At 40.6% G+C, this 15,483-nt stretch overlaps 1 protein-coding gene across 1 annotated transcript; it reads right to left on the bottom strand.

Moving 5' to 3' along the window:
• Positions 1-3,082: 3,082 nt before the first annotated feature.
• On the bottom strand, positions 3,083-9,608 carry LOC139546840 (zinc finger protein ZFP2-like). The gene is made up of 2 exons (XM_071355697.1): positions 8,861-9,608; positions 3,083-4,368 (listed from the first exon to the last, which is right to left on the bottom strand). Exons 1-2 carry the CDS (start codon positions 9,231-9,233, stop codon positions 3,194-3,196), a joined length of 1,548 nt encoding a protein of 515 aa, XP_071211798.1. The 5' UTR covers positions 9,234-9,608; the 3' UTR covers positions 3,083-3,193.
• Between the last annotated feature and the right edge of the window lie 5,875 nt (positions 9,609-15,483).

Raw genomic sequence — 15,483 nt, 5'->3', positions numbered from 1 at the left:
ACATACTTGCACGAATTGAGTGTGAGACAGTGTTGGTTCAGGAGCCTGTTGGTGCCAGACTTGATGCTCCTGTACCGCTTGCTGTGCAGAAGCAGAGAGAACAGGCTTTTGGTTGGTTGGAGTCTTTAGAACATTGCCTATAGAATGTCTACACCTCCCTTGGATTTATTCACATATTATTGTGTTACAAAGTGGGATTAAAATGGATTGAATTGTCATTTTTGTCAACTATCTACATAAAATACCCTGTAATGTCAGTGGAACATGTTTTAATATATTTTTTTAAAGATTAATGAAAAATGTAACATGAATATACCTTGATTAGATAAGTATTCCCCACCCTGAGTCCCCTGAGTCAATACATGTTAGAAACAAGTGGTGGAAAAAGTAATAGTCAGACTTAAAGGTAAAGATACCTTAATAGAAAATGACTCAGGTAAAAGTGAAAGTCACCCAGTAAAATACTACTTGAGTCAAGGTAAAGATACCTTAATAGAAAATGACTCAGGTAAAAGTGAAAGTCACCCAGTAAAATACTACTTGAGGAAAAGTCTAAAAGTATTTGGTTTTAAATGTGCTTAAGTATCAAAAGTAAATGTAATTTCTAAAATATACTTAATTAATCAAAAGTAAAAGTAGAAATAATTTAGAATTCCTTATATTAAGCAAATTGTGTGGGCAAGAGGCTCGCTTCAGCCACCACCTCATGTTTCAGCCACCACCTCATGTTTCAGCCACCACCTCATGTTTCAGCCACCACCTCGTGTTTCAGCCACCACCTCGTGTTTCAGCCGCCACCTCGTGTTTCAGCCGCCACCTCGTGTTTTCAGCCGCCACCTCGTGTTTCAGCCGCCACCTCGTGTTTCAGCCGCCACCTCGTGTTTCAGCCGCCACCTCGTGTTTCAGCCGCCACCTCATGTTTCAGCCTCCACCTCATGTTTCAGCCTCCACCTCATGTTTCAGCCTCCACCTCATGTTTCAGCCTCCACCTCATGTTCCACCTCATGTTTCAGCCTCCACCTCATGTTTCAGCCTCCACCTCATGTTTCAGCCTCCACCTCATGTTTCAGCCTCCACCTCATGTTTCAGCCTCCACCTCATGTTTCAGCCTCCACCTCCTGTTTCAGCCACCACCTCATGTTTTCAGCCACCACCTCCTGTTTCAGCCGCCACCTCCTGTTTCAGCACACCACCTCCTGTTTCAGCCGCCACCTCCTGTTTCAGCCGCCACCTCATGTTTCAGCCGCCACCTCATGTTTCAGCCGCCACCTCATGTTTCAGCCGCCACCTCATGTTTCAGCCTCCACCTCATGTTTCAGCCTCCACCTCATGTTTTCAGCCTCCACCTCATGTTTTCAGCCTCCACCTCATGTTTTCAGCCTCCACCTCATGTTTTCAGCCTCCACCTCCTGTTTCAGCCACCACCTCATGTTTTCAGCCACCACCTCCTGTTTCAGCACACCACCTCCTGTTTCAGCCACCACCTCATGTTTCAGCCGCCACCTCATGTTTCAGCCTCCACCTCATGTTTCAGCACACCACCTCCTGTTTTCAGCCACCACCTCATGTTTTCAGCCACCACCTCATGTTTCAGCCGCCACCTCATGTTTTCAGCCGCCACCTCATGTTTCAGCCTCCACCTCATGTTTCAGCACACCACCTCCTGTTTCAGCCACCACCTCATGTTTTCAGCCACCACCTCATGTTTCAGCCACCACCTCATGTTTTCAGCCACCACCTCATGTTTTCAGCCACCACCTCATGTTTCAGCAAGATAATGCACAGCCCCATGCCACAAAGATCTGTACACAATTCCTGGAAGCTTAAAATGTCCCAGTTCTTCCACGGCCTGCATACTCACCAGACATGTCACCCATTGAGCATGTTTGGGATGCTCTGGATCGACTTGTACAATCCAGTGTGTTCCAGTTCCCGCCAATATCCAGCACTCCATGCGAAGGAGATGTGTCGCACCGCATGAGGTCACACCAGATACTGACTGGTTTTCTGATCCACACCCTACACCTTTTTTTAAGGTGACCAACAGATGCATATCTGTATTCCCAGTCATATGTAATCCATAGATTAGGGCCTAATGAATTAATTTCTAATTAATTAATTTCCTTGTAGAAAAAAGAGGAGGAAGGGAAGCACTGCTAAGGAACACAGAAGGTGCTCTTTGGTAAAAGGGGTCAATTGGTCATCAAAAAGAAAGGAGGACCAAGGCACTCTTCATATAATTAATTAAAATGACTTTATTTGTATGGCATGTTCAATGGAAACAAAGTTTTAAAAAATCAGACACGTTTCGGCCGCACGGCTTTCATCAGGGAGTACAAAGAAATGTTAATACATTGTCCTCTTTTGAACAGCTTTTTCCAAATCAGCCCTAATTTGGAGAGGGAGTGGTTACACAATTGATTGGACAACACCTAGTAAGCAATACTATACACATTAAAAAGTGAAATACTGTAGATATGTTATTAAAAAAATTCTACTCAAATCTAGAAGCATCAGAACGCCTAGAAAGGTAGTTCTAACCTTAAATATGACTTTGCCCAGTCGTATTTAAGGTCAGAACTAATATGACTTTGCCCAGTCGTATTTAAGGTCAGAACTAATATGACTTTGCCCAGTCATATTTAAGGGTAGAAGTAATGACTTTGCCCAGTCGTATTTAAGGTCAGAACTAATATGACTTTGCCCAGTCATATTTAAGGGTAGAACTAATATGACTTTGCCCAGTCATATTTAAGGGTAGAACTAATGTGACTTTGCCCAGTCGTATTTAAGGGTAGAACTAATGTGACTTTGCCCAGTCATATTTAAGGGTAGAACTAATGTGACTTTGCCCAGTCGTATTTAAGGGTAGAACTAATGTGACTTTGCCCAGTCGTATTTAAGGGTAGAACTAATGTGACTTTGCCCAGTCATATTTAAGTGTAGAACTAATGTGACTTTGCCCAGTCATATTTAAGGGTAGAACTAATGTGACTTTGCCCAGTCAACTACCTTTCTAGGTGCTCTGATGCTTCTAGCTTTGAGTTGAATTTTTTAAGAACATATCTACAGTATTTCACTTTTTAATGTGTATAGTATTGCTTACTAGGTGTTGTCCAATCAATTGTGTAACCACTCCGTCTTCAAGTGATGTGAAATATCAATTTCCACACTAGAAGTAGTGGTAAGGATTCTATCTTGTGTGTATTCTCTCATGTACTTTAAGATTCTGTGATGTGGTAAAACATTTTCCACACAGAGAACATTGGTAGGGCTTCTCCCCTGTGTGTGTTCTTTCATGCACTTTTAAGTGCCCTGACAGGGTAAAACTCTTCCCACACTGGGAGCATTGGTAAGGCTTCTCCCCTGTGTGCGTTCTCTTATGTTCTTTCATGTGCCCTGACCGGGCAAAACACTTTCCACACTGAGAGCATTGGTAGGGTTTCTCTTTTGTGTGTATTCTCATATGTATTTTTAGGCCCCCTGATTGTGTAAAGCTTGTTCTACACTGGGAGCAGTGGAAAGGCTTCTCCCCTGTGTGTTTATTTTTGTGTTCTTTCAATTGAACTAATGTGGTAAAGCTCTTTCCACACTGGGCGCATTTGTAAGGCTTCTCCCCTGTGTGTGTTCTTTCATGCACTTTTAGGTGACTTGACAGGGTAAAACGCTTCCCACACTGGGAGCATTGGTAAGGATTCTCCCCTGTGTGTGTTCTCTTATGTTCTTTCAAGTGTCCTGACTGGGTAAAACTCTTTCCACACTGGGAGCATTTGTAGGGTTTCTCTCTTGTGTGTATCCTCGTATGGGTTCTCAAGTACCCTAATTGGGTAAAACTCTTCCCACAATGAGAGCATTGGTATGGCTTTTCTCCGGTGTGTATTCGTTCATGTATTTTTAAGTTCCCTAACTGAGTAAAATACTTTCCACAGTGGGAACAGTGGTGTGGTCTTGCTAAATGCTTCTCACCTGTGTGTGTTCTTTCATGCACTTTTAGGTGTCCTGACAGGGTAAAACGCTTCCCACATTGGGAGCATTGGTAGGGCTTCTCACCTGTGTGTGTTCTCTTATGTTCTTTCAAGTGCCCTGACTGGGTAAAACGCTTTCCACACTGAGAGCATTGGTAGGGTTTCTCTCTTGTGTGTATTCTCATATGAGTTCTCAAGTACCCTGACTGGGTAAAACTCTTCCCGCAATGGGAACATTGGTAAGGCTTTTCTCCTGTGTGTATTCGTTCATGTATTTTCAAGTTCCCTAACTGAGTTAAACTCTTTCCACACTGGGAGCAGCAGTGTCGTCTTGCTGGGTTGGATGTCTCTGGTTCCTCTGAAGGACTCTTCCCACTGTCAGAATGAAAGTCTGTTCTCTCTCCTGCCAAAGACAAACAGATTATTTAACTCGAAAATGAGATTTACTGAAGAAATGTGTGCTTAAAATATTTATGGTTGTGAAACAGTCTTGATAGTGGTAGGATGGCAGTAGTCATGGTAGGGTGTTATGCGGATAAAATAAACATAGCTTTTAAAGCCGATACAACATACTCTCAGAAGTACAGTGCACTTTGTTTCAAGTCTTTAGGCCTTACCATTGCTGAGATATTACAATTTGTGCGTCTGAAATCTGGGTCAAAAGGTCATTAAATACGTTGTCATCATGTCAGTGAAGTCATATCTGGGCAAGAGTATCTGCTGGCGTCGTGCTTGACTGCCGCGTACTGCCTGGTACCTGTTTAGTTAACAGTGTTTACCCGTTAGCTTTGATTTGTCTGCTTTTGTTTTTCGTTGTTTGTTTTTGTCAACTTTTAGGCCTGTTGTTTTTGTCTACTTTTAGGCCTAAGGGGGTTTTGTGACTTTTACCACCTTGGTTTAATAGCGCTAGCTAGCTTGCTAACTGGCTGTTTTGCCTACGTCTGAGTCTGGAGTGCACTGCTTTGATCATATCCACCTGTTTAGCTTCTTCCTCTGATTGCTGGCCTCCTGGTTCCCTGACCCAGCTCTGGAGTATTGCCTTGGGAATGTCTTTATTTGGGATTTCCCTTGCCATACATCTCTCTGGAATACCCATCGGATTACCCTCTGACTCTCCCGTGACCCGGTGTAGCTCCCGCCTCCCCCCTCTGCTTATTTGCCGGCTAGCTCTACGCCCCCCCCCCCCCTTGAAGCGCTTCTCTTCCTGGCTGTTGCTCGGGTAACCCAGCCCCTATGAAGCAAGGTAAGACAAAGCAACCCTAACATTTCATCAGTCCTCTGCCTGAAATATTGTTCATATGAAGCGGAAGATGTTAATTCCATGTGTAACTCTGTGTTGTTGTATGTCGAATTGCTATGCGTTTATCTTGGCCAGGTCGTAGTTGCAAATGAGAACTTGTTCTCAACTAGCCTACGTGGTTAAATTACATTTTAAATTTCAAAAAAATAAAAAATATTTTTTTTTTTTTAAAGCAATCTTAGCGAGAGGGCAATTCGTCTCCAGGACAAACCCCAGAAATATATGTTGGGTATCTCAGATTGTTCTGGTAATTCTCACATAGAAACTTAATGTGGAGACCTATTCATGCTTCCTTTAAGACCCTATGATCTGTGAACCGTTCATGATAGGGACAACATCTCGGTGTCTTACACTCCTTATAGCAGGGTTCCCTAACTTCAGGCCTGCGGACCGAATTTGGCCCACGGGTGTTTTTATTTGGCCCAACCGAGTTTTCTGAGAAGAAAATATATATATTTATATATATAAAAAAAACTTTTATTGTTGGACATAAGACAAAAAAAAACACCAGAAAAATCAGCTCCAAGTGATTTAAATTTAAGAAATCTGTTCCTAAGTATTCACACGCATAATAGAGAGTTATAAGCAAGGTTTGAAATTAAGTCAAACATTATATTTGTTTGGGCTTCTTGCAGTCAACAAATTATTTGTAATTATGTTCCGGCCCCCCGACCATCGGCCTTTATAGTGAGCTTTTAAATATGAACATTCATTTATTCAACATTAAAAATATCTGAAAATTACCCTTTATGATTTAGCTTCTTTTTAGATTTTTTTAAAATTTTTTAACACGTCACATTTCCAGAGTGGGCTCTCTGAAGATATCACCCATTTTATACATAGAAATGTACATTGTAGGTCATTAACCAATCACATCCCTCCTTGACGATTGCACATTCAGCAAATCACCAACAGAGAGAGGTCCCTTTTTTTATAATGCATTTTCACATTCACTGTGTTAGTGAAGCTCATAAAATGAAGCACAACTTCAAAATGAACAAGAGAGCCCACTCTGGACATGTGAAGCAGGCCTAATTGAAGAGTACACGGTGCCAAACAATATGCCTTCAAATGAACCCAAAAAAAAAAAAGAGTACTTTTGAGATAACATGAATATTTGAATGTTGAATAAATTAACATGACAATTTGTACTTCTGAATCAAGACATACTCCATATGTTAGAGCACACTATAGGGAGTATAACACCACCTAGATGTTGTCTGCATCATGTAGGGGTCAGAGGTCATGGGGTCTGACAGTATAATGACTAGATTATGTCTGTATAATGTAGGGGTCAGAGGTCATATGTTAGAGCAAACTATAGGGAGTATAACAACACCTAGATGTTGTCTGTATCATGTCATAGGGTGTGACAGTATAATGACTAGATTCTAACCTGGTGTGGAATCACTAGTATACATGGCTTCTATCCTGGTGTAGAATCACTACTATACATGGCTTCTATCCTGGTCTGGAATCACTACTATATATGGCTTCTATCCTGGTGTGGAATCACTACTATACATGGCTTCTATCCTGGTGTGGAATCACTACTACACATGGCTTCTATCCTGGTGTGGAATCACTACTATATATGGCTTCTATCCTGGTGTGGAATCACTACTAGACATGGCTTCTATCCTGGTGTGGAATCACTACTACACATGGCTTCTATCCTGGTGTGGAATCACTACTATACACGGCTTCTATCCTGGTGTGGAATCACTACTATATATGGCTTCTATCCTGGTGTGGAATCACTACTAGACATGGCTTCTATCCTGGTGTGGAATCACTACTACACATGGCTTCTATCCTGGTGTGGAATCACTACTACACATGGCTTCTATCCTGGTGTGGAATCACTACTACACATGGCTTCTATCCTGGTGTGGAATCACTACTACACATGGCTTCTATCCTGGTGTAGAATTACTACTACACATGGCTTCTATCCTGGTGTGGAATCACTACTACACATGGCTTATATCCTGGTGTGGAATCACTACTATATATGGCTTCTATCCTGGTGTGGAATCACTACTATATATGGCTTCTATCCTGGTGTGGAATCACTACTACACATGGCTTCTATCCTGGTGTGGAATCACTACTACACATGGCTTCTATCCTGGTGTGGAATCACTACTACACATGGCTTCTATCCTGGTGTGGAATCACTACTCTACATGGCTTCTATCCTGGTGTGGAATCACTACTACACATGGCTTCTATCCTGGTGTGGAATCACTACTACACATGGCTTCTATCCTGGTGTGGAATCACTACTACACATGGCTTCTATCCTGGTGTGGAATCACTACTACACATGGCTTCTATCCTGGTGTGGAATCACTACTACACATGGCTTCTATCCTGGTGTGGAATCACTACTACACATGGCTTCTATCCTGGTGTGGAATCACTACTACACATGGCTTCTATCCTGGTGTAGAATCACTACTACACATGGCTTCTATCCTGGTGTAGAATCACTACTACACATGGCTTCTATCCTGGTGTAGAATCACTACTACACATGGCTTCTATCCTGGTGTAGAATCACTACTACACATGGCTTCTATCCTGGTGTAGAATCACTACTACACATGGCTTCTATCCTGGTGTGGAATCACTACTACACATGGCTTCTATCCTGGTGTGGAATCACTACTACACATGGCTTCTATCCTGGTGTGGAATCACTACTACACATGGCTTCTATCCTGGTGTGGAATCACTACTACACATGGCTTCTATCCTGGTGTGGAATCACTACTACACATGGCTTCTATCCTGGTGTGGAATCACTACTACACATGGCTTCTATCCTGGTGTGGAATCACTACTACACATGGCTTCTATCCTGGTGTGGAATCACTACTACATATGGCTTCTATCCTGGTGTGGAATCACTACTACACATGGCTTCTATCCTGGTGTAGAATCACTACTACATATGGCTTCTATCCTGGTGTGGAATCACTACTATATATGGCTTCTATCCTGTTGTGGAATCACTGTAGGTTATCTGACCAATCAGGGGGCAGGCTAACTTCACTTTATCCTGACTCAAGTGTCTGAGCTGGCTTCTATCCTGGCCTAAAATCACTACTATACATGACTCCACACCATAACTCGCAGCTCAGACACTTGAGTCAGGATAAAGTGGAGTTAGCCTGCATCCTGATTGGCCCTTAACCTGCCTGGGAGAAGATTTGTTGAAGGATGAGTTGAAGGATTTGTTGCCATAGAAACTTAGCTGGCTAGAGGTAAGCCACCTTCAACGGTTATCCTTAGTTGAATTCAGAATTGCCTCTGTCCAGGACTCTATATTTAATGTTCCAGTCCATCCACTGATGGAGAACCTATTACATTCATACAGAGTGCAGGAATTTAAATCAGCCATCTACCTTTATCAAAGAAAGAATAGTAGAATGCATTTAATCCATTGTTTCGTTTTTGGTGGTCCCCACTATTTGTGACTAACAATCCCTACAGTACAGAACAACATATTCAACTGTACAATTTCAGTACACTTACCCTTAAAAAAAACACACATTCAACGTTTTAACCCGTTTGAGACAGTACTCACTGGTGTTAATGAGATCTCCAGTCTCCTCTTCCTCCAACGAGACAGTCATCTCCTCCTCTTTCACTCTAAAAACGTCTTCCTCTACCTTAACTGTCATCGCTGCCTCCTCTTTCACTCCAAAAACCGCATCGTCTTGTTTCTCTTCCTCCTCTTCTTTCACGGTAACATCCTTCTCCTCTTTCACTCCTAAAGCTTCTTGCTCGTCTGTCACTGCAACGTCTTTCTCTTCTTCTTTCACTGTAACAGCCTCACCCTCTACTTCATGTTTAACTGTGACAGCCTCCTCTTCCTTCTCCTCTTTAACGAGAGTTTCTGTCCCTGTCCATCCGACCGCCTCTTCTTTAGCTGGGAGGGAGTAGTTTAGGGAGCTCATAGTCGTGGATGTTATCTAGCTAACGTTAGCTAGTTACCGTTAGCGACTAGCCTAGCGGTAATTTAACCATCCAGCTAGCTGACTGACAACCACAACGTAAATATGCTATTAAATGGGGTAACTGGTAGATACGACGAAAGTGTGTTGAAAATAAAATGGCTAATAATCACCGATAGTGTCTAAAGGGCTCCAATGTTTCTGCTATGTTTGTTAGCAAGCTACCGAGGTTGCTGAACAATGGTGGCTGACTAGCTGCTGTTGTGGTTGCCAGGTCTAGATACAATTTATATCTCTATTGACCACTCAAAACCCGCCCAGAAGGCCTGAAAACGAACCCCCTCTAAAAAAATAAAAACATTTCGCAGCAACATCGGAGTTGCCAGATTTAGTCAAACCCCTTTTCCATGACGTTATCGAGTGATTTAAATAGGATTATCAATTTAACTTGAAACGATGTAAGAAGCAACATTCGGTTTTCCATTGAAACAATAATTATTGTGAGATAAGGGTGACTAAAAATTATTTAATAATGTCGCAAGAGAAATTATAATTCGCCCTCATTAAATTTGCCATATCATTTCCAATCAATGGATGTCGATTTAACTCGTTTGACTGCTATGATTGTAAATAAATCCCGTATGGCATGTGCATAGCTATATATACATCCAACAGGAGAGTTTGAGGGATGAAAGTTGGACAGAGGATCTCAACCTCTGTGCAAGAAACACTTGGATGAATAAAAAAAATACTAATGTTAGGCAATTTTCTGTGACGTTATCATGTCCCAGATGTTGAGACATCTCGTTAAGACTACAGCAATGCAGTGCTAGAGGCGTCACTACAGCCCCGGGTTCGATCCCGGGCTGTATCATAACCGGCCGTGATCGGGAGTCCCATAGGGCGGCGCACAATTGGCCCAGCGTCGTCCGGGTTAGGGGACGATTTGCGGGGGGTTATAAGTAGGCCTTCATTGTAAATACGAATTTGTGCTTAACTGACTTGCCTAGTTAAAACTTCTTGTCAATAGGGGGGCGCCATTTCGACTTTGTAAAAATTCGTTCCCAAATTAAACTGCCTCGTACTCAATTCTTGCTCGTACAATATGCATATTATTATTACTATTGGATAGAAAACACTCTCTAGTTTCTAAAACCGTTTGAATTATTTCTCTGAGTGAAACAGAACTCATTCTGCAGCACACTTCCTGTCAGGAAGTGAGATTTCTGAAATCGAGGTCTCTGTTCTAGGGTCAGTTTATAAATTCCCATGTAAGCTATGGGGCTACATGCACAGCATACGCCTTCCTCTAGATGTCAGTAAGCGGTGAGAATTTGAATGGAGTGGATTGCACCATCTGGGGCACTATAAAAGCTCTTGGAACGGAAGGTCCGACCTTTTCAACGGGGCGCCTGATGCAGGAGGGACATCACCATGGCGTCCTGAAAAGCTTTCGTTTTAGCAGTTCTATATCTCCGGCTCTGATTTAATTTGATTTTTGTCTTAAAAACTTCATAAGGTAGTTAATTTAAACTGACTTATAGCAGTTTATATCAGTTTATTGCGATTTTCTGGAATTTCTTTGTCACGCGCTATCGCTAGTTGGACACCTCTCCGGCACATGGCTAGCGTTAGCTGCTATTTCTACAGGAGAAGAGGACATCTTTCAACCAAAAGACGATTGTTCTGGAGAAAGGACACCTTGCCCAAGATTCTGATGGAAGCTCAGCAAATAGTAAGAAGTCTTTATGCTGTTAATTCGTATTTATGTTGACAAATGTTAAACAATAATTCCGCCATGAATTTCGGTGCGGTCTCGCTTTAGCGCACGCTGTATGCGTAGTAACGTTAATTTTAAAAATCTAACACAGCGGTTGCATTAAGAACTAATGTATCTTTCATTTGCTGTCCAACCTGTATTTTTTAGTCAAGTTTATGATTAGTTATCGATTAGATTAGGTGCCTCTCCAAGATGGCGCCGGACAGATTGCTTGAAGTTTGGCCACTACTCACATTGTATAACCACGATTTGTGCCGCTACATATGCACATTTTCGAACAAACCCTATATGCATTGTGTAATATGATGTTACAGGACTGTCATCTGAAGAAGTTTATGAAGGTTAGTCAAAAATTATATATCTTTTGCTTGCTTGTTACGATCGCTAACCTTTGCTGCTGGTAAATGGCTTGTGTTTCTGGCTATTGTGGTAAGCTAATATAATGCTATATTGTGTTTTCGCTGTAAAACACTTAAAAAATCTGAAATATTGGCTGGATTCACATGATGTTTGTCTTTCATTTGCTGTACGCTGTGTATTTTTCAGAAATGTTTTATGATGAGTATTTAGGTAATTCACGTTCCTCTCTGTAGTTATTCTAGTCGCTTTGGTGAGAGTTGTGATGGTGGCTGCAATGGTAAACTATGATTTATACCTGAAATATGCACATTTTTCTAACAAAACATATGCTATACAATAAATATGTTATCAGACTGTCATCTGATGAAGTTGTTTCTTGGTTAGTGGCTATTTATATCTTTATTTGGTTGAATTTGTGATAGCTACCTATGCAGGAAAAAAATGGTGGAGTAAAAAAAGTGGTGTCTTTTGCTAACGTGGTTAGCTAATATATTTACATATTGTGTCTTCCCTGTAAAACATTTTAAAAATCTGAAATGATGGCTGGATTCACAAGATGTGTATCTTTCATCTGGTGTCTTGGACTTGTGATTTAATGATATTTAGATGCTAGTATTTACTTGTGACGCTATGCTAGGCTATGCTAGTCAGCTTTTTTACTGATGGGGGTGCTCCCGGATCCGGGATTGTGTGGAATTAAATAAAGGGTAAAATAAAAAGCGCTCAGTCTCACCCCCCCACCCCTTCTTGCCCCGCCCCCCACCCCTTCTTGCTGCCCCCTCCCAACACTCATTCTATCAGCAACAGACTGCCTGAGTCAGCAGCAGCAGATCACAGTGAAAGATTGTATTTTTAAGAAAAATGCCATGGCGGCCGCTGTGCAAATTACAAGTGGCCCAAAACCTGTAACCCGCGACCAATACATTTTCACCCACCACATCGTTTTCAAAGTAGCACAATTTGGCTAGAAAACTCAGAACATTGCTCCAAACATGGCAACCCTGGTTGTTGTTGGTTGAAGCGTCATGTCCACTAGATTATTAGTCACGCTGACGGCATCGACTGAAAGACGCACATCGCCATCTGCTGTCTAGACTGGGTAACGCAGTTGGTAACATTTTGTATTATATTTTCAGACAAAAAGATAATTTTTTGCACTTTATTTCATCAAATAATTGTTATTATTTGGAAACGTACAAAGAGAACCATTTGTTAGTCAGTGCATATTTTATTAATGCATGACAATTAAAAACCGTCAGTCAGTCAAACAGACATCACATTAAGCACCTAATGCGTCTACATGATGTACTTCTGTTTTTATACATTTTATAATGAACCTCTCATTAGGGGTATTTTATATTTTAATTATATTCAGACAATCTAATCCTTTTTACAATCAGCATATTATTTTATCTGACATGGAGTAATACTGATGGGAATATTCATGAGGTAGTGAGTGTTTTAATAATACTGATGTTGAGGTAGTGAGTGTTTTAATAATACCAATGGGAACATTCATGAGGTAGTGAATGTTTTAATAATACTGATGGGAACATTCATGAGGTAGTGAGTGTTTTAATAATACTGATGGGAACATTCATGAGGTAGTGAGTGTTTTAATAATACTGATGTTGAGGTAGTGAGTGTTTTAATAATACCGATGGGAACATTCATGAGGTAGTGAATGTTTTAATAATACTGATGGGAACATTCATGAGGTAGTGAGTGTTTTAATAATACCGATGGGAACATTCATGAGGTAGTGAGTGTTTTAATAATACTGATGTTGAGGTAGTGAGTGTTTTAATAATACTGATGTGAACATTCATGAGGTAGTGAGTGTTTTAATAATACTGATGGGAACATTCATGAGGTAGTGAGTGTTTTAATAATACCGATGGGAACATTCATGAGGTAGTGAGTGTTTTAATAATACTGATGGGAACATTCATGAGGTAGTGAGTGTTTTAATAATACTGATGGGAACATTCATGAGGTAGTGAGTGTTTTAATAATACCGATGGGAACATTCATGAGGTAGTGAGTGTTTTAATAATACCGATGGGAACATTCATGACGTAGTGAGTGTTTTAATAATACTGATGGGAACATTCATGAGGTAGTGAGTGTTTTAATAATACTGATGGGAACATTCATGAGGTAGTGAGTGTTTTAATAATACCGATGGGAACATTCATGAGGTAGTGAGTGTTTTAGTAATACTGATGTTGAGGTAGTGAGTGTTTTAATAATACTGATGGGAACATTCATGAGGTAGTGAGTGTTTTAATAATACAGATGGGAACATTCATGAGGTAGTGAGTGTTTTAATAATACTGATGGGAACATTCATGAGGTAGTGAGTGTTTTAATAATACTGATGGGAGCATTCATGAGGTAGTGAATGTTTGAATAATACCAATGGGAACATTCATGAGGTAGTAAATGTTTTAATAATACTGATGGGAACATTCATGAGGTAGTGAATGTTTGAATAATACCAATTGGAACATTCATGAGGTAGTGAGTGTTTTAATAATACAAATCAAATGTTATTTGTCACACATACACATGGTTAGCAGATGTTAATGCGAGTGTAGCAAAATGCTTGTGCTTCTAGTTCTGACAATGCAGTAATAACCAACGAGTAATCTAACCTAACAATTCCACAACTACTACCTTATACACACAAGTGTAAAGGGATAAAGAATATGTACATAAAGATATATGAATAAGTGAACTGATTAAACGGCATGATCATTACACAGGTGCACCTTGTGCTGGGGACAATAAAAGGCCACTCTAAAATGTGCTGTTTTGTCACACAATGATACAGATGTCTCAAGTTGAGGGAGCGTGCAATTGGCATGCTGACTACCGGAATGTCCACCAGAGAATTGTTGTCAGAGAATTAAATGTTAATTTCTCTACCATAAGCCACCTCCTACGTTGTTTTAGAGAATTTGGCAGTACGTCCAACTGGCCTCACATGTATGGAGTTGTGTGAGCGAGTGGTTTGCTGATGTCAACGTTGTGAACAGTGTCCCATGGTGGGGTGAAGGTATAGGCAGGCATAAGCTACAGACAATGAACACAATTGGATTTTATCGTTGGCAATTTGAATGTACAGAGATACCGTGACGAGATCCTGAGGCCCATTGTCGTGCCATTCATCTGCCGCCATCACCTCATGTTTCAGCATGATAATGCACGGCCCAATGTCGCAATGATCTGTACACAATTCCTGGAAGCTGAAAATGTCTCAGCTCTCCCATGGGCTGCATACTCACCAGACATGTCACCCATTGAGCATGTTTGGGATGCTCTGCATTGACGTGTACGACAACGTGTTCCAGTTTCCGCTAATATCCAGCAATTTTGCACAGCCATTGAAGAGGAGTGGGACAACATTCCACAGGCCACAATCAACAGCCTGATCAACTCTAGGCAAATGGTGGTCACATCATACTGACTGGTTTTCTGATCATGCCCCTACCTTTTCATGGTATCGTTATTTTAAAGGTATATGTGACCAACAGATACATATCTGTATTCCCAGTCATGTGAAATCCATAGATTAGGGCCCAATGAATTTATTTACATAGACTTTTTTCCTTATATGAACTGTAACTCAGTCAAATCTTAAAATTGATGCATTTGTTTTATATTTTTGTTCAGTGTATAAATATATACATACATACATACATACATACATACATACATACATACATACATACATATATACATACATACATACATACATACATACATACATACATACATACATACATACATACATACATACATACATACATACATACATACATACATACATACATACATACATACATACATACATACATATACATACAGTAGGGCAAAAAAGTATTTAGTCAGCCACCAATTGTGCAAGTTCTCCCACTTAAAAAGATGAGAGAGGCCTGTAATTGTCATCATAGGTACACTTCAACTATGACAGACAAAATTAGAAAAGAAATTCCAGAAAATCACATTGTAGGATTTTTAATAAATGTATTTGCAAATTATGGTGGAAAATAAGTATTAGATCAATAACAAAGTTTATTTTAATACTTTGTTATATACCCTTTGTTG

This window comes from Salvelinus alpinus, chromosome 2 (assembly GCF_045679555.1).
Source record: "Salvelinus alpinus chromosome 2, SLU_Salpinus.1, whole genome shotgun sequence".
Lineage (NCBI taxonomy): Eukaryota > Metazoa > Chordata > Actinopteri > Salmoniformes > Salmonidae > Salvelinus > Salvelinus alpinus.
Note: the sequence above shows the minus strand (reverse complement) of the source record. Positions and strands in the feature narration are given on the sequence as shown.

Bases quoted from the DNA above. Each gene is read 5' to 3' on its own strand.
- LOC139546840 (XM_071355697.1), bottom strand. From the start codon at position 9,233: ATGAGCTCCCTAAACTACTCCCTCCCAGCTAAAGAAGAGGCGGTCGGA. The intron at 4,369-8,860 runs GTGAGTACTGTC...TGTCTTTGGCAG, and splicing joins TGGAGATCTCATTAACACCA to GAGAGAGAACAGACTTTCAT.